Source organism: Barbatula barbatula (assembly GCF_947034865.1).
Source record: "Barbatula barbatula genome assembly, chromosome: 9".
Taxonomy (NCBI): Eukaryota; Metazoa; Chordata; class Actinopteri; order Cypriniformes; family Nemacheilidae; genus Barbatula; species Barbatula barbatula.
In genome coordinates, this window is record NC_136772.1 from 18,977,545 (window position 1) to 18,997,901 (window position 20,357).

At 38.1% G+C, this 20,357-nt stretch overlaps 1 protein-coding gene across 1 annotated transcript; it reads right to left on the reverse strand.

Moving 5' to 3' along the window:
• Positions 1–12,833: 12,833 nt before the first annotated feature.
• Positions 12,834–16,168, reverse strand: vgll3 (vestigial-like family member 3). Its single transcript, XM_079464846.1, has 4 exons — positions 15,847–16,168; positions 14,600–14,924; positions 13,917–14,414; positions 12,834–13,539 (listed from the first exon to the last, which is right to left on the reverse strand). Exons 1-4 carry the CDS (start codon positions 15,976–15,978, stop codon positions 13,499–13,501), a joined length of 996 nt encoding a protein of 331 aa, XP_079320972.1. The 5' UTR covers positions 15,979–16,168; the 3' UTR covers positions 12,834–13,498.
• Positions 16,169–20,357: the final 4,189 nt, after the last annotated feature.

The window sequence follows — 20,357 nt, forward strand, 5'->3', positions numbered from 1 at the left end:
GCGAGAGAAAAAGAAAAAAGGAATTCTTAATAGGCCTTGAACACAGAGCGAGCCATGATGGGGAATGCCGTCTATGCGGAGCATTCACAACAATGTGTAGTGTCACTGGCAGGGGCCCACAAAGCGCTCTTCTCTCAGCTGTCAAAGACGCCATTGTGGCATGAGCCGAACAGAACCAACCCGCCAAGAGTCTTTATCACACACGCATTCCATCCATACTGCCCCCCTGATGCACAAGAGAGTACATTCCCCGCTATTCACTCTATCCGCAGCGGGGCCAATCTCTGTCCCTGCTTCTTTATGGCACCTGCCTTGTGTTCCTGCCCCCAGCTGACGCGCAGAAGCGAGACAGAAGCTGCCGGAAAACATAGATTCCTGAGTGTCGCAAAGAGTGAATAGTGCTCGGAACCTGAGGAAGGTCTCGATCTAAGTTTCTTGACAGCTGATGTGTCCTGGAGGAATGACGCCTCCCGGGGCGCGATGTCAGTCAAGCGTGGGAAGCATCAGTCGACGTATGCATGCCACCCAAAAGCCGCACCGCGGCTAAGATTGTAATCTCTTTGAGGAAAAAGTGGGATAACAAGGGCTTTAGCTTGCTTATCCGTCTCATGCCTCAAAGCAGGGATATGTCGCTCAGCAGAGAGGAGCTACTAACAGGATAAGACGTCTCAATCCTTAGGGGAAGTGATACAAATTGGAAGCTAATTCCATTGTCCTGCATTCACACCGCCATTGTACCGCCATCCAGCTTCAGTCTTCGACGGCAACAGGGTTGCTCTTTAAGGGTCCTGGTAGGTTTGCTTGTTTAGGACTTGGCCTACCCACAGAGAGGCTGTTCTGAGCTTGCCCGGCCTGCTGGGTAGGGGTAGGTTGTGGATCAGCTCCCCTGCCGTGCTTGTCTTAGTCTGAGCGACAGGAGCCCCGGCCCAGCTCCACACACACCCACTTCACCTACTCGGCTTCCTCTTGGCTCCTGCAGCAGCTGATTGACACTTGTTTAAGGGGCCGGTCTTCATGAAGACATTTTACATATGTGAGGTGCCTCCTTCCTGTTATGTCCTCCCTCCCCTCATTCTTCTGACTGTGTTAATGGGTGCAGGTGGCAGCATGGCATGATATTAACACACATCAGTGTGATGAGCTACTGGGTGAGGAAAGAGGGTTGCTGCACCATGACTGTCTTCATATGACTTCATGCAGTTTAGGGGACTCAAGGAAGTAGAGGTATAATCTTGAATATGTATCAGTAAATGTGGGTGGCAAGATAATAGCAGCCTGATCATTGAGTTTGCCTCACTGAAAGCAGTGGTCTTTGTTTTGCTGTACATTGACATAAGGTTCTTTATGATAAAGTATAATTAAAATGATCATCATCTTGCAGGTCTTATACTGTAGATTGAAAAACAAATATCATAGGCAAAAACGTGCTTGGTGATTTTAGAAATAATGTGATTTTATAGCTTTAGAAGTTATAGGTGAAGTTTGTACTCAGGTTCACACAGGTGTCCTAAAAGCACAACCATATGAGTAATTCATCACATTTACTCTGGACTTCTGTAAGTTTGACGACCATTCTTTTAATTTATGACTAAAATGTATGTATGAATCTACTTTGAAGTTATATTTCTGAAAATTGGGCTTGGTTTCATATGACTTCAAGTCTTCTGCATGCGTTTACTTTCGCATGTCTGTACATTTTGTAGTGTAATAAATTGAGTTTGTCATTTCCTCACAGGTCTATAGGTTTTCCATGTTGTTTTATTTCATAATTCACATTTCTTTCTCATTTGTGTTGTTGTACAGTTTAAAACTACAGAAGAGATCCACACACTGTAGAACCTTTATTTAAGTTAATTTTGGCAATGTTTCAATCTATAAAGATATTAGTCAGAAGGATGAATAAAGATGTGCCTGATGCAGATCTTTATTGAGGAAAACATTGCCAATTGTAAATCAAATAAAACTATGCAGATCTCTTCTGTATTTTATATATTTTTTCATCCTGCACCTGCCAAGATATGAATGTGTGTACTTGCGACTGTTTTCGTTAATGTACATTTTAAAACAACCAATTTCTAGACTAACAGCTAATGTGTTACATTGAATGTATAAGGACATCATTATCGCTACATCATAAACATTTTGCACATGTGAATAATTTTAAATACGGTTGTGTGACCTGGCCAATAGTTAAAATAGGAGAAAAAAATTAATTTGTAAGTCAAGATGTAAGTCAAGATCATTTCAAGATTTGAAATGCTCTGTGCAAAGTTACATTTAATTATTGAATTGATAAGGGCCGGCCCATCTGATGAGCCTAATTGGAGACAAGACAGGACTTTGACGGATCACTTCCTGCATGAACCTCAGCGTCTGTTCTAACTCAGTTAGTTGACAATGGCTGTGTTTGTAGGAGTAGGCTGGAGTGTGGGACCACTGTAGGAGAGCATTGGTGGTTTGTAGGTTTAGGCTGATTCAAACCTTCAGGGGGCCGTCAAAAAGCAGCAGGTCAATGACAATGAGAGGAAAAGACACAAAACTGACACTGACATGCTACCCTTCAACCAATCCATTAACAAGGAACACTTTGCCCAAAATGGATGACATAATTTCCTCACCATGATGTTGTGAATTTTTACACACTAACATATTATTTTTTAATAAACTTGTATTGTTATGTTCCAGACCAAACAAACATCTAAGAATTAACATAATCAAAACCTATAACTGCCAAAAAGATGAAGGTAAAATATCACAAAGACAACAGCCAACTAGGGCATACCTTCTTCGCCTGCGTTAGAGGAAATAACCAACAGATGGTAAAGTCTGTATTCCTCTATCAAAAAAGGATAACTTTGAATATTCAAACCACAAACAAAGCCATACTTGCATTGAGCAGTTTCGCTCACCACAGACGGATTAATAGCTTTGAATATAAAGAGCTTACTGTGTGATCCCTCCTAACTTTGTTGTTTGCTTGCTTTCATTAAGCCTCTGGCAATTTAACATGCTCAGTCAAACGAAAAGTCACCGACAGGGGTCCGACTAGTGCCAATGATGCGGAACGCTCCAAACGCTAGGCATCAGACACTCAACCACAGCCCTAGATTGGCTAGAGGCCGACCATTGGCTTGGTGTGTCTTAGCCTTTATAAACCCAGTCTGTTTAAGTAAAACGTTCATATAAAATAAAAAAGTTTACTGCATATGAAAATGAGTTTAGGAAATATGAGTAGTGTGGATCTTCATTCTTGTTAATCAGTCAATCAATGAATGGGATACAGTACAGTATATGCACTGCCAGGCTTCATTTTCTTTGTCATGCTGCTTCTATACTACAGCTGATATTATCCAGCATAACCCGGGCAAGGATCCTAACTTTTGTCCCTTGGAGGTCTTAGGGACAGCAAAGATAAATGACTGTGTGTTACGAGTCAATGATAAAAGATTGCTGTGGCTGGTGCCTTTCTTACCTGTGTTAAGTCACGGGAAGTGTTGGGATTATGCGAGTGAGCGAAGGTCAATGTAACGTTCCTCTGGCTACATACCTTGGTTCTTTTCAGCCAAGGCCTTTAAATGATTTCAGATGCCTGTCTGGCACTCCTGTCTTCATGTTTCTGTCCTGGACCCATTTAAAGTTGTTTAGTACATGAGTTTTAATTTGATGGCGTTGCTCTATCATGCAGTACTTTATGTACTACACCCTCAAATATCAGTCAGGGTCCAACATGAACACCTTACATGTGCCAAATGTGAGTAATTGAAAAAAAATCTGGTGAGAATGATTCTTTGCCCCCTTGCAGATGTAAGCGACATGCGTGATTCAAATCCAAAACATCTGCAAAAGCAAAAACAAAAACATCCATCGCAACTAATGCATCTTCTAACAATTTACCTTTGTGGAAAATGTACAGTTTAAAGATAACTAAAGTACCCAGGAATTTGTTTAAATCACCAATGTTTGTTAGGAGTTGCAAAAAGTAAAAAAACCTTTAAGCGTGTCTCCAGTATCATTCACATCTCCACATCCAATAACTGTTAATAATATGCAGTTGACACTTGTAGGTAGATTTGAAATAAGCAGTGATATTGTGAATTTACATTCCTGGGTTTGTTTATTTTGCTGCTGTGGTTGTTGAGGGCTGGTTTGGGTCCTAAAGAACACAGTGATCTCATTGTGAGCATGAGAAGCTTGTGGCCTGACATTGTGATTGAAAAGCACAACGTGCCAAACAGATGTAGGGGCCGCACTCTCTTGCTGAGCCCAGACTGGCCGTTGCCAAGCGCCTGAACCCTAGAAACAGGTGGAGGGTGCCTACTAATCTCTTATTAAAGTGGAGAAATATTTTAACCATGCATATATTCTGTGCTGTTATTCTAGCCCTTGACTGAGCACTACCCTTCATTACCTAACAACCTTGTTCAGACTCAGACAGTTAAGTGCTCCTGGCTAAGAGGTAAAAGAGAACAGAGAAAGATAAGGGTGCTTCTCTTGTGCTAATTGATATTTTCATGCAAATCTGTAAATTTAGAAATATTTAAAAGTTACAGCACTCCTGACAATGTCAATTTACGTATTTGGCAGGCGCTTTTATCCAAAGCAACTTACGTTGCATTGTATTATACATTTGTTTCTGACTATGTGCAATCCCCTGGGATCAAACCCATGAACTTGGCATGGCTAGTGCCATGCTCTTACCACTGAGCCACATGAAAGCTTAGAGTATATAGAGAATAAAAAATTACTATCTCGGACTGAAAGTACGTTTAACTGGATGCAGGTGAAGTGTACCGTCAGCGACTGAATTATTTTCAGAAGAGCTCTTAATAGCTTCAAATTGATTTTAATTTGTCCTTGTCTGCTCTCTTTTACGTCACATCGCATGCATGATCCTGGCATTACAACTAACCATTAGTGAAGGCCGTAGGGCTGTATACGTTCTGTATACGTACCATTAGCCTATAACCCTGTGAGTCACATGAGATGTACAAATCAGCTCAAGAAAACAATACATTATAGATAATTTGTACATTTTTATTGATTGCTTAGGGGTGTGATCTTCCTGTGAGATAAGAGATGGTTAAATCTTCTGAGGTTAAATGGGATTAATGCGATAGTATGTTCAGCCTAGATAAGCCTATGAAACAAACCGATTCAAATTCCAATTGGTGGCACAGAAACAGAACACTTTTAAACGACCATGGTTTGGTATGGTAGGAGATGTTCTCTACTAGATTTGTCTTCTTGGGGAGAACATGCACTTTGTCCAGGACTGCCATCTGCTCACTTCATCTATCATCAGACCACAGACGGTTCAGGCACGAGCAGAGGAAGAAAACATGCAAACGGGTGCAGGCCTTCTAATGAATCTCTTCCTCTCGTCGGATGACCACAAGTCACCCTGATTATCACCCCTAATGAAAATGTTTGGTCTTCAGCTCTGGGGAGGAGGAAGGAACCTCTCACATGGCTTCCTAAAGCTTGTACCATTTCCAGACTCTCAACTCTCCATCTGGCCACGGGCCAGGGCTCAGACATTTGGATAAATAACTTTTAACATGTATCAGTGTCCAAATTAGATGCAACAGCCCAGTGGAAAGGCTCTTTGTCGAGGGAAATGGAATTTCATTTGGAATGACTAAAAGGTTTAAATAGGGTTTTGTGGGAAAATACTTTGTATTGGACTCTACAGTCCTACTCAGGTTTCCAACATAGTATTCGCACTTGTGACAAGGATAAGATGGATGATGGTTTGGAATAACAAGTTATTGGAGACATTTTAAAATTGGTTAGAGTGAGATGAAATAGCAAGACAGAAAGGGGTGATTCAGTATACTATTCCATATTTATACAGTACATGAAGAGAAAGAGAGAAAAAGTATTCTGTGTAAAGGGTTAAATCATATTGTACCCTCAAGAAAGACAAACACCAGGTTGCTCCATAGGGATAGTTCTATTATAAAGACTCCAATAAATGACTTTGGCTGAAACCATCGGCTAAATTAGTAATAAGAGCTAAACATTTAGATAAACTACAAGCATGAATGTGCTCAGTCATGCTCATTTGACTTGTTTCTCTAAAACACAGTGGTAAAATTTGCTTATATGATAATGTAAGTATTTTCTTTATGCAAAGAAATGTATACAGTATGGATAAACTATCATCTTCATATTGGTATTTACTTATTAAACCATAAACACTTAACCATAACTGCTGTTACATATTTGATAGCATCATTAGGTTTTTATTGCACAGTGTGAAATAGGGGGAAACTAAACTGTCATTAAGGGTGAAGTATGCACTCTCATTACACTGTGGGTGGGAATGCTCTCTGCAGGTGGAGCGAGCAGTAATGTTAATGAGATATTCCTATGGCTGATTTTAAACACTCATCAGTGTTGACTTAAGTCCATGTATTAGGTCTGTGTTTCACTTTGATTTACTACCATGCCAGCTGCCAGCGTTACCACAGACCACATGTTCACACCAGTAATTTAACAGGCTGTGCAAAAATGCATTTTTCTGCAAGCACACTGCAAGCATAGGTAAACCGACCTTATTGTACTGTTGAATATAGCTGAATCCTCACCATATTTTGATTGTCGGAATTTACACTGATATTCTTAAGTACAGATACAAGGGTTTTCCATTTCATGTAAGGTTGACATATCTAATCAAACCTTACATGAAAAGAATGTAGAGTTTTAAACATGGGGATTAATAAATATAAGCTGTAAATCCAGAAACAAAATTTTATTAAAGCAGTTTTATTTTCATTGGATTTTCTTAAAGTGACTTACAAGAAAGTCAGAAAGTATTTGCTACATTATTCGATGTGTGTTAATATTTGACCTCTTATTACAAAATCCACTTTAAATTCATTTCAAATGTAATTTAAAGCACTTTTAATCATTGTGTTTTAAATTCAATAAGAATTTCATATAAATATAAACCCATATCATATAAGTTTATCATTTAAACTGTGAATGACAAATAATAAAACCTTCATTCGTTTACAATTACAATTTCAAGTATTTGTAAGCTAATGAAAAATCAGTTTTGAAGACGAACTTGAAGCAGATCCTTACATACTTCCTTCTCTGAAACTGAACGGTCTGTTTCAACTATGGTCAGGTGGTGCTAAAAACAAACAAGAGCTCCAATCAAAAGACATATGCAGTATAATTCGACCACCACGCTCAATTTAATTCGATTTAGGAGGGTGTTGACATGTATTGGCTAGAGAAAATGGACCCTGCCCTTAATATCCAAACAGAGCCATAGGGAAGCGTTTTATCTCCACCGGCTTGCATGAGGAAAGTAAATTAGCCAAACTATATTCCCTAAATAGAAAGGGATATTGGCATGTGGATGTGAGAGATCTGATCAGGTTTGGTTAAGGCGTTTTTATGATTGCCATATGCTCCTCTACTCCACTAAACGAACAGTGCAGCTCTGTGCGAGCGGAATCAAATGGGGATGCCAGTATTTAGGCCGTTTCACATCCTGGCAGCTGGCATTGTGTTGGTGATTGTTAGACTAATCTTCAGCTCAATTACTTTGGAATGTGGGTGAGAGACGAGCAAGAGAGCTCTGTTTTGACAGATCGGCACTCCAACTCTCTCCTGGGGTGAGAAGTCAAGCCCCTCTGCTGACTGGCCCTCTTTAACTCACTTGGCAATATGACACTATGGTTTTTATGTAGTTGTCTCCAATTAAGCAAACCATCAACATTTCATCTGTCTATTTCTTTAAAAAAATTGGGGGTTAATCTGAGAAATTATGAGCTTTTTTCTAATACACAGACTTTTGGAAAGTCACAGTATGTATTTCGCTTTATCAATACAATATAACATTTTCACCCTTGGCTAAAAGCTCCTAAACACTTGAGATAAACCTAAAAGAAACTATATAGAGGTATCCTCAAAACAAATCACTGTCCTGTCATGATATAAGATTTACAGTAAATATACATCACAGCATACATATATCAGGAATATATCAACTATCTATCTATTATTGTTGTTGTAAAATACTACTACTACTCTCATAACCCTGTCTGTGTTTTCCACGTTAGATTGGACTTTTAGTTTGTTTCTTTTATCTTCCTGTTTCCTGTACTGTTTTGTAGTCATTTGTAGTTATTTTGTTCATTGGTTCCCTGTTTATTGTCTCCCAGGTGTGTCCTGTCAGCCCTCTTTAGTTTGTGTATATATAGAGGGCAGGGGCATCATGCACCATTTATTTTAAGGGTGCACAGTGTGCACAGCACACAGAAATATGGGCAATACGTGCAAATACATAAGTTTAAAGCAATATTATAGAGAATATCTCTTAAGCTTATTCAAAAAATTTCAAAAATCCTTTCGAGAATTAAAATTAAAATACTATCTGATTGAAACATTCATAAAAAAATATATATTTTAAGGTAAATGCATCAGTCTGGTGTGCTTTGTATATCTTGTACAAATTTGTGTGCTATACAATGTGCTATAGTAGTTAAAGAGTCATTGTTTGCATTCAAATAAACAAAAGAAAAAGCAAATAAAAATGAAGCAAAATGGTTACCCTTGGTTTAACTGCGTATAATACAGATTTATTATCCATTATGAAATTCTTTCCATTATGAAACGAAAATATATTATGCAATATATTACATAATACATTCATTTAAGTGCATCTTAATATTTTAAAATACATAAATAATTTTATATATTATTGATGGTTTATTTAGAGGAACATATGTTTTCTTTAAGAGTATTGTCAGTCGTTGGGCCCTGAAGTTGAACTGTAAAATAAAAGTTATTCACTTTCAAACAATGCTACCTGTACGCCAATTGCCAAGAGGTGTGTTTGACTGTCCAGACTAAAACAACGTATCGAAATAGCCATTTGAAAGCATCTGGAGCAGTCTGTTCTCACATTAGTTTGTGACATAAGGACAGTTCATGGGTGCAGTTCTCTCACCCCTGTTTGGTCGCGGGGTCTTAACGAAAGTCGCTGACAAACGCTTTGCCAAAATGACGGGCATACTAGCATAGAATAAGTCTGAAAGTCTTGTTTCAGGGACACACGTGCCCCCTCTGTTTGAAAGGGCATGACACCTCTGATAGAGGGTATGGACATGACGTCATTTTATCAGCGTGGGGCAAAACATTTAGCAAAATGACTGCTTACAATATCAGGAAAAAAGATTCCTTGCAACATTTCAGTGTCCAGGAAACCCTGATTCCTTTGTAAGTTATAGGAAAGTCATTAGGAATCAAATAATTGCGTGTTTTTGTCCCGGTTTCTTTGTTTCTCCTTTTCACCTCAGCCATTTTGCTTTGTGTTTTACCAATCAGAGGAACATGTCCTGGCGCTCAAGGGGGTCCTAGCGTGTTCACGTGGGAAATGCATTCCCTCTATACCCCAGTGTTTCCTTTGTCTAGTGTCGATGGTTGTTAGTGTTATGATGGTCTCTGTCTAGTTTATTTTTGGATGTTTTGTGATTACCCTATGGATTATATTAAAAAAACAAAACTGCATATGGATCCGCTCTCTGTCTTCCCTGGCTGCAACATAACAACAACATTTACATTTACTCATTTGGCAGACGCTTTTATCCAAAGCGACTTACAAGTAGTTTTATACAGTGGCACATTACTGCAGAGCAATTAGGGGTAAGGTGTCTTTCTTAAGGGCCCTTCAGTCATGACCTGCTGGCACTGAGATTAGAACCAGCAACCGTTTAATATTTAATAATAACATTTGACAAATTATTAAATGATTGCAGAGAAAAGGCACACAAACCATGCATACAAATGGCTTGCACCCAAACAGTAAAATACCTCTGAACATCTTCCAAGATTTACATTTAAAAGATTCCTTTTAGTGTAAGTGAGTTTGTAAACACAGCAGGGTTATTAAATATGTGGTATTTATTAAATGTTTTTCTTTAGCAGTTTTTGAAATAAGCATGCTCTGGTTTTGAAAAGGTCTAAATAACACATCAAATAATGCAGCTTCAGGAAAGATAGGCCTATGTTAAAAGTTTCAACTGTCATAGGGTTTGGTCAATCATTGCTTCATAAGAATTATAATGAAATATGACTCAGATGTTTTATACTCTGATTTCTAGGGTGAATTGGCATGGCCCTCCAGTCTTACGCACAGTGCTTTTGTATGTCACACAGTAAACCCATTCATTTCATTTCACTGACTTTAAAGGAACTATTTGAACCGATTGGCTGATTCTAAACTGTGATGAAAAGAATTTATTCATTGGCTTACCCCAGTACTTGGACATTGAACTGTCAAGTATGATGGGACAAAACGGTCTTTGAATGGTTTGCTGTTTAAGAATGTTGTTAGTTCATAATTAGACTAATTTAGACTTACTATGGCAAGGAATTTTTTTGTATTTGTAAGAATATAAATTGCTTATTGTGTGCATCCTGTTTCACATTCCATATAATAGTTGTCTATCAATCATGACATTCATCATGTTGATATTATTTCACATTTTCAAGTGCAGCTAAAATGTCCTGCCTGCCACTGTTTAGTATTTACGACTATTAACAGGATGCTTATGAAATCTGTACACATGTTGGAACAAAAAAGATCAGCATACACCCTTTGCTGTACTCTATCTGTGCCTGGTTTGAAAGTTCCTCTAATGTCTCCAAGGGGTGCCACTGGAAGCCGACAGAAATTAGCATAGAAGTGCATTACATGCTAATGTAAATGGCTGTAGCCTCAGTGCTCAGATTCCCATGATCCAGGCAGGGGCTCCATGTCTCCAATGGATGGTTTCCTGAAGGAGGAGCAGAGCCTGTGGAGCAGTTTCCTTGTACACTGCTGAGATATCATGAGCCAGAGAAGAAACTACAGCATCTTCCCCTCTTTTAAATATATATTTATTTATTAAATATATTATGAACTATGAACATTACATTAGCACTGCATCATCACAATGTGCTGTATGATTCTTTGCAGACTTTGTTTTGTGTCTATATTCAGTACTGATGTCCGCCTATTTGAAACAAATCTGTTCTACTGTATATCGCAAACATATAGTAGGTAAGGTTTGGCAGGAATGATCTGTGTCTTATCAAGAAATCTCTGTGTATGATACATTGGCTTCAAAGTTGCATTATAATTAAAGATACATTACATAAATTACTTCATGATAAACACATACAGTATTTAACTCAAATACCTTGATTGATATTAATGGTTAACCAGGCCACAAGGTATATACAATAAAAAAGACAAGGAACGACTCCAAATGGACAAAAAGGACTAAGCACCGTAAAAAGTTTTGAAAATGTCCTATGATAGAAACAGATAGAAATTTTGCTTTTCACTGAAAATCTTGTTTGACAGTATAATTGTCGCATATAATGAAACAGCTTGTATATCGGCCCTGTCCTTCTGAAAACCTCCATATTTTGTGTACAACACAAAATACAAAACGGTATTTAATCATAAATCAAAGTATAGTCCATTTCCCGAAAACAGCGAATTTGGACATCTGAGGTTTCGGAAGGACATTCACATTGGCCTGTTGATCTTTCTTTGCCATTCTCCCACACTGAAAACACAGAGTATCCGAATCCATGTGTTTTCTATTAATGATGTTACTCTTGTGAAGAGTGGGTGAATGTAGCATGCAGGTCTGTGTATCCCTCATTTATCTGCTGCTCTGCTGTCTTTTAGGGGTACTTGAGAATCTCTCCTCCTGCCTGTGATCAAAGGGCCAACCCGCTGCATCTTAAAACTTACATCATCGAGTACAGCAATTAGCAAAGAGAGATGATGTATCCATCTAATATGAGTGGACTTCTTCATCCACTAGAACACGATAACAGCCATTATTCGTGTCCCGACATTTTATTTTAATGATCAGCAATTTTTGATTGTCATCATGGAAAAAACATGGATAAAGAACGCAGATTGTGCTCTTGTTGCACAAAATACAATTCCCTTAATCATTATTTTGTTTATTCATTTGTTTTTATAATTACGAATTTCCAAATGCTATGTTTGTCTTTGGGCTCGAGCAATATAGAATGACATTGTTTCTAATTATGACTCAGTATATGAAGCAGTTGGAGAGGTCCTAGGGTCATTGCAGCCACCTGGTCAGAGATCTCACTCTCAAACCCAACACTCACACTAACTAAACCTCTCCACCCACAAGACGACCAGCCCAACAGCTGTCTTTTACAAAGAATATAATGCAATATCTGGCACAGTGCTTGAATTAAAATATTTAAAGCTGCAGCTCTCCAAAATAATGTTCAATTTCACACCAGAGTGCATATTCTACGCTCCTTGCATTCTTTGGGTGGATATGGGTCGACGTTACGCAAAGAGTCATATATCCACATTCTTTTGGTTTATCACTATTAGGACATATCTGCAATGGATAAGAGGAGTCTGTTTTAACTGCAATTGTTCAATTTGTCTCCAATTCAGATATGCCAACTTTTGACATTTAAAAGCATTCACATAAACATTTTTGGAATATAGTACAGTTTATAACACATCCCAGATTCTGTGGCTTTGTGAGGGATGAAGCCAAATGTGAATGGAATGACACTGTCCCTACTGGGATTTTGCTCTGTCTGTATTTTGTTTCCAAAATTGGTCAAGACTCTATAAGAGTTAGCCTGCTATACAACCCCACTCATGAATGTACTTTAGTGCCATTGACCTCTCAAATGCCTTACTTAGTGGCTTGGAAAAGTACACTTTATGCCAATAACATAAGTAGTTATCAAGCAATTTTAGGGACAGTACTCATAATGATTGAGTGAATGTATTCAAACAAAACAGCCTACTGTTTGCCAATAAAACTTAGCAGTTTATTATTAGCAGTAATGACGTATTCCCCAAAGGCAAGACAATGTGACATCAAAAAATAAATACATTGATGAACACATATTACAAGCAAAAAATTTAAATCAGTAACATAACAAGACTACTTCAGACAAATATATTAAAGTAAATAAACTTTTATTTGAAAGTCCACCGTTTAGTCAACATTCACAAATTTCTGCCTTTTACTGTACTAAGACATCCAGTTCTTTCAACAGAACCTGTGGTGAGTACATATAAAGCAACAACCAATGAGAAACCTCTCTTGTTTAAAGAAAGAAGGAGATATACCTCTTAAACCTCATTTGGGTACGTGGCATTGTACAGTAGATACCACTTTGTAGACTGTGGAGCTCTTTAAAAGCCCAGATGGCAGAAGAGTCCTCCTGAATTGGATCTGATCTGTATCCGTGAGCACGCATTAAAGGCACAAACTCAGGCAGGATGGTATGCTTTACAAAAACACTTGTTTTCCCCACAGCTGTTTTTGTGCCTGTCTCACTGATAAAGACTGATGCCTCCCTGAATAGTTCCCAAGAAAATCTTGTGGGGAAAGATTCCACATGCAGTACTGTGGACCCTGACAGAAACGGTCCAGTCCACGGCATAAAGTCCAATTGAATCTTCTCCTTCTTAGAACCAAACACTGGCCTTTACTTTATCTTGCTCGACTGCTGTGGGTGAAGACATAAATCAGGTTGAAATACTTTGTCTTTATTCTACAACTTCACATAAAAGCAGTGTCAATGTAAATGTGTCAACTGGTAGGAAATATGTTATACTGTTGTTAATATATTTGAATGGCATAACCGATCAGAATAAGGAAGTAACAAAATAATAGGAACCAGAGAGTGAAAGTGGTCAATATATATATATATTATATATTAATATGAGCATAGTGTGTAAGATCATAATCATCATAATACCCTTATGGTCATGAAATTACTCAAACTGTGATATACAATTTATTCTGTTCAGCACTTTACATTGTAATATTAGTGAGACAAATGCTATATACATGATTTGTTAAATTTGCATGATCTCATCTCACCTGTATCATAGATATCCACTGACCCATGGAAAGAAGCAGGCCAGCTAGGTGTTGTGATGCTGCTCGGTTCCAACTCTGTCTTGATTCCATCTGTACAGGAAGTAGGGCTACAAGATGCTCTGACACCAGGTAGCAGAAGGGGGCTGAAACGAGGGTCCAGAGCGGGGCTGTGAGCGTGATGGAGCATGTGGTGGGCGTGGGAATGCGGGTGGCGTGGATGCATGTGCGGGTACATTTCATGTACATGGGCGTATCCTGCTCCGCTTTGGCCGCCCAGGCCATAATGCCAAGAGTCAGTGAGAGCAGAATGAGGGGGCAGGCCAGTCTGCGTGAGGTTGTGGCTGCTCCAGATGCCAGTGTCTGCAGGGTGGAAGGGTGCGGTGTGGGGGAACTCGGGGTGAGAGGAGGGGATGCATGGGCTGGTCTGAGATGGGTAGCTGCTACCCCACAGGGGTGATGATATAGAGCCACATTGACTCTCAGATTGGGAGCCTCCATCTGAAACAGAGAGCCAAACGATTAAATTTTATATAAAAAATTTAAATTATTTTGAGCTAATTCAGTTGGTATCTACTGCTATCCATGCTGCATACAGTAGTTATATATTGAGCAGTTACAATATTGTATTGTATTATATAAATTTTTAAAAAGTTTTGGATCTTTATAACATTGACTTATCCTACCTTTCCATGGTCCTCCAGTTTGAAGCCTGCTGCTCTTAGCAATATTGGGGAAGGTGCTGGGCTGGCTCAAAGCTCGGGAGAAATGTTCATCTACTACATCCCCGATGTCTCCACGGAAATAAGTGAACACCACACACCTAGAGCTCAAGTATTCCGTCTCGGCAGGCTGCGCCTCCTTACACCGCTCCTCTTCTTCAGCATTCTGCTCCTCTTCTCTCTGAAGCTCAGGCTCAGAGCGGGGCTTCAGCGTTGCATTCTGTTTATTCTGGCCGCAGTGTGAGGAAAACTCTTCGGAATCCTCCATCCTGCTGTAGAGACCTTTCTTCTGAAGAAAGACACAAACAGCTCAATGTTATTTACGAAAAATGACTAGTCTGGGTTTAAAAGCCGCAGCACATGCATTGACCACCTGGAATTTTTCCAAAATAGATTACTGAGGATTGTCTTTGAATTGATGGCTTGGTGCCCACACTTGGCACATTTGTTGTAAAAAGAATTCCGTGCGACAGTATAAACACAACCAGTTATAATTCACAGCTTGGAATTCGAAAAATTCCAGATCAAATTTCATAGTATAACATTAGATTTTTAATTTACTTTATTACAATTGTGTTGAATTTAGTTATACACTACTAGTCAAAGGTTTGTTCATTCTTGTTGTAGAAATGTTATTGCATTGTAGAAAGTTAGCTATTCTATAAAAGAAACTGATTTATAACTAAAATAACAGGAATTACAGTAGTGACCCAATTACAAAAACTTTATAGAAATCTTTAATTTTATAAATATCTAAACGTATTATATTTTTAGCTTCTTTGTAGTAACAACTCCAGATAACATATTTGCATTTGTGCATTCTTTCATCCAACTTCATGAGAATCCATGTATGCATATGTATCCATGTATAAACATAATTCCTATTCTCATATCAAGACACTTAATGTCTCATCATCAAACGAAGTTGTTATTAGTCTAAATATCATTGAATTCAGTTAGGTAGTAATATAAAATGCAACCTAAATATCTTATATTATAAAATAACAATCATTGCTTTATTAAATCAACAAATATATTAAATGTTGTGATCTTTCAAAGGAATAACGTGGTATACGTTATTACCACTATATAAGTTAAACCTGTAAAAGTTTTACTAGGAAAGTGACACAGACGATGTTCAGTAGTTTTTTCTAATTCAGTAAAATAAGCAAAACTTTCTATTTCTAGCTTCTGAGTGATGTGTCACGTACCTGCTGCTGCGGCTGATGATGATGATGGTGATGGTAATATGCCGCTTTGTACGCCGCTGCTGCCGCAGCCGCTGATGTCGCAGGCAAGTAATGAGCTCCATAACTCTGATACATAACCTCCAAACAACTCATGGCAGAGGCTTACACGATCTCGAGAGGTCTTGAGAAACCGGACTCAACCACAGACAAATGTCACCATTCTCCCCCTATATAAACCTGAGCGTTGACAAAAGCGCCGCAGTCTGTAAAGGAAATATTAGCATAAAAACAAAAGTGTCCCCATCTAGGCTTCACCACCTACAGACTGACAGCGGATCAAAACAGACCGGCCGGAGCGAGCGGGTCCGTAACTGTTCTCTAAGTTACAGAAGCTTCTCTGATAGGTGGAAAGTATGGAGCGCCACGATTTGATTGGTGGAATCAGGTCTCCTCTGAACAAACTTGAAACAAATATTTATAAACCTCTAACTTATCAGTCAACACCCTATTAATGACATAGACTGCTTGTAACAGATTGAATAGATTTGATAGAAATTGAAAACATTTTAGCCTGTTTGTCTAAAATGATGAATTGATTTGTTTCCCTGCTTTGATTTTTCTTATTGGATTTAGAAAGCCTGTTTCAAATATAGTACTGACTATATCAGTTATTAAGTTGACCGAATTGTAATAACTGAGACTTAAATCCAATTGTTTTTATGCCATGTTTTTCTAATTACTTGTGGTTAAGATAGATTTGCATTAGGCATGTGCTGCCATCTGCTGTAGACTAATTGACGGTATGGATCAGATTGCTTTCCCAGTTGATCCTGCTATAAGTTTAATTGGCAAATGTAATAATGACCATGTAATAAAACATAACATTTTTTAGCAATGAGTTCTTGTTTTAGTAGCTCATGTATATTTTTTAAATAGGCTATAATTGTATCAATGTATATTCATCGGATTTGGCCTATTGTGAGGTATATATTATTAGATATAGAATACAAATTTCACATCACACAAATATTGTCCAGACATCTTATTCCAAATTAAATATATTTCCAAATATTATCCACAGCTTACTATGAAATCTGTGTTTTTGTCCATTTTCGTTGATCTAATGCAACAGAGAACAGTTTGGAAAACAATATGGATGCTTTTATTATTGGTCTCATATGGAGAAGTGTGATCCTTATTGATTCATTCCCTTTGATGGTGAGACACAATATAGAAGGAGATCTGAATAATTGAAAGGCATTGTGAAACTTTATTGAAAATCTAGGGCGCAGTTGTTGAGACTCATTGTCACAATATGCCTTGTCCTGCAGGTCTAAATGAATGAGAGGATTTTTCTCCCTGTGCTCCACTTTTCTCGAATAAGATGCTGTGATGATTCTAATCTTTTTTTTAACATGCGGTGAGCAGGAAATACTGAGCAGCTATTTACTCTGTCTTTTCCCCCTGTGTCTCTCCTTACTCACTGCTCACAAAGGATATTTCAAAGTGTATCCCTGTGGCATGGAACACCATAAGAGGCTGCCATATTATCAGATTCCACTGGCACACATTTGATCAAAACCCTGTATGTGGTAAAGTAATTTTACTTGAGAACAAAGGAAGTTTAAAGCGCAATAAAAGGAAATGTTCTTTTTTTTACTTACCGAAAAAATCTTAACAAATGCCCACCTGATATTGAAAGTGTAAATCAGTAAAGTAAACCCAAAAATGAACATTCTGTTAACATTTACTCACCCTCTTGTCGTTTTAAACCTGTGTAACTTTCTTCTGAAAAACACAAATGAAGATATTTTAAAGATGGCCGTTGTTCAGTTCAGGTAGAAAGCCATACAGTACTGAAATGACAAGAGGGTGCGTAAAGGATGACAGTTTTCATTTTTGGGTGAACTCTCCCTTTACTAAGCATTCAAAATTAATGTGATTTATGGCAAGTCTGCGTCCAAACATATTTTGTTTGGGATTACTGTTTCTTAATGAAAGCATTGCTCGTATGACCAACCTCACCACATATCTGCTTGTTGAGTGAAAATAATTTTACATTGCAACTAGTTTACAGTTCTAATCACCTCATCATTTGCACAACCAAGCTGTATACAGTAGTTCACACTGGCATCTGTCACAGGCGTAGCACAATCAAGATGCAAGTTGATGTATTGTGCAACCTAAATACCATCACTCCAGCCAGGACCTTCGCATGTCTGCACACAAGACTTGTATTAAGAGAAATAACATCATTACCCCCAATTAAATACAAAAATTAAAGGCACTTCCTTGGTTTGTGCTGAGGTAGGACTGATTATTGAAGACGGCAATTAACTTGCACGAACAAAATAACACTGAAGATAAACTTTATACCCCTTCATCAGAATCCATGACAACCAGTTTGCTGAATTTATACAGTATATTAGTGTGTTTGTGTACTGGGTAATTATCCATGATTTGTCTCCTTAGGATATTTTTGGGGAAATGAATTAACTTTGGTTAAACAATTTAATTTATTAATCATTTTCATATTTTAAAAGGATCTAAAAGGAGACATTCTATTGTTTCACACAGTTGTAGTTATGTTGTCAGTTATACTATACATGAATGTCCTTGTGCCTCTTCTCCAGATGTCTGTGCAGCCCTCAGGAATCAAGAGTCTTCAATAGAAAAGTGCACTAGAATGTTTATTTTTGCCTCTCCTTTGCTTTCTTTTTACACTTACTCACTTTATGTAAAGGAAGTCTGCAGTTTTCTGTCAGAAAAAAATATATATAAGAGGTTTTATAACATATATGATCAATGATGAAACAAAGACAAATGTTTTAAAACAAATGTAAAATATAATAGATATACTGTATATTTACATACATAATTGGTATTACTGTTTACATACGTTTGAAACTGTTATATACACATTGTAAAAGTTTATTTAAATTTCACCTTATTTATGAGATCTTTGAATGTCTTTTTGTCACATAATGAGCTTCAAATTGTCTTAAAATAGAGGTCCATGTGAAATGTTGTATTCTCCAGAGAGCTATGATTCAGAACGTTCATGAGAATCCGAGAACACAGCAATATCTAAACCAGAACGAGGCAATCATGTCTCGAGGCTGTGTTACCAGTTATCTATATGACATCTGTGAGGCTGAAGGTTTAATGGGGTTCAATTTGTGTCACTGGCAAAATCAAAGAATATAATTTCTTGGTTAAATTTAAAATCCTTCCCCAAGACAAATGTAAAATATGTCAGTGAGGTCTTAATGGAAACATCAACAAGCGTGTCCTTGGACACAAAGATACTTTTCATATTTTTAATTGTTTCAGAAACCACCCAGCTGGATGGGAAATCACATTTTCACACTGGTCCCGCATCACAAATTTAAATATTAATTGCATGTGCGACTCTTAAAAGACATCTGATTCTAGTTGGTGCGGCCACTGTGGAGCATGTTCATACAATGGCTTTTCGTCTTAATTTTTGTACACTTTTAAGACTATCAAGTCTGTCTTCAACATACTGACCGCACGAGGCTCCTCTTGGCAAATTTTGATCACGTTGGGGGGAGGGGCTACCAATTAATGCCATGGCAACATTTTCAAAGACTTCATAAATTGAGATAATCACACGTATCTTTGCTCTTGGAATGTCACTGGTGCTGTTATTTAACATCAGATAACACAAAAAGTCATTTATTCTGAATTGTTTTGAAAAGGACTTTGGATTTTACTTTTGTCTTTTTTTCTGCTTACACGGGTTTGACGCACATTGAACGCCTATTTGCTATTACAGAAAAGATGCTCCGAGTACAATTGCTCATCACGCAAGCTATTGTTGGTGACAAACCAGACCGATTCAGTCACAAGATCTTTTTCTGCTGCGCTAGCACTTTAAATAATTAACACAGAATGCAATCTCTGCCTGAATTGCTTTAATTAAATGCCTTATATTGTGAGCACTATTAAACCATGAGGTGTGTGCTGAAACACGGTTTGTCTACCTTTTCTATTAAGGAAGGACTGTGTGTGCACATGAAGGACTCGTCCTCCCAATGCCCTTCTTTCTTTAATGATTCTATTTCCCCATGCAAATACCATTCATTTGCCTCCCTTGAATAATTCTGGCTTCAGTTTAAACCCGGGGGCTGTACAGAAGAAGACCTGCAACTGGGACCCCAAGTGTGCAGTATCTCCCTTAAACATTTTGAAGACTGAGGGTCACTATCCATGCGTTAGACATATTTGGACTGATTAATTATGTGGTCATTAATGATGTGGTATGTGACAAGCACTCATGCAGAATATGTAACTGTAGCTGTGTGTGTGTGTGTAAAACAAACTCAACAGGGGTGATAATCTCTCATTACCCGGAATCCCAGTTGGCCTTGTGCAGTATGGCATGGGAGAGTCCGATGCTGTATTCTTCCCCGGGGCAGATGGAGTGGAGTCAGTCACTCGATATATTACCTGCCAGCCACTAGTCTAGAGCACTCGGGCAAAACGCATTCATCACCACAAAGATGTGA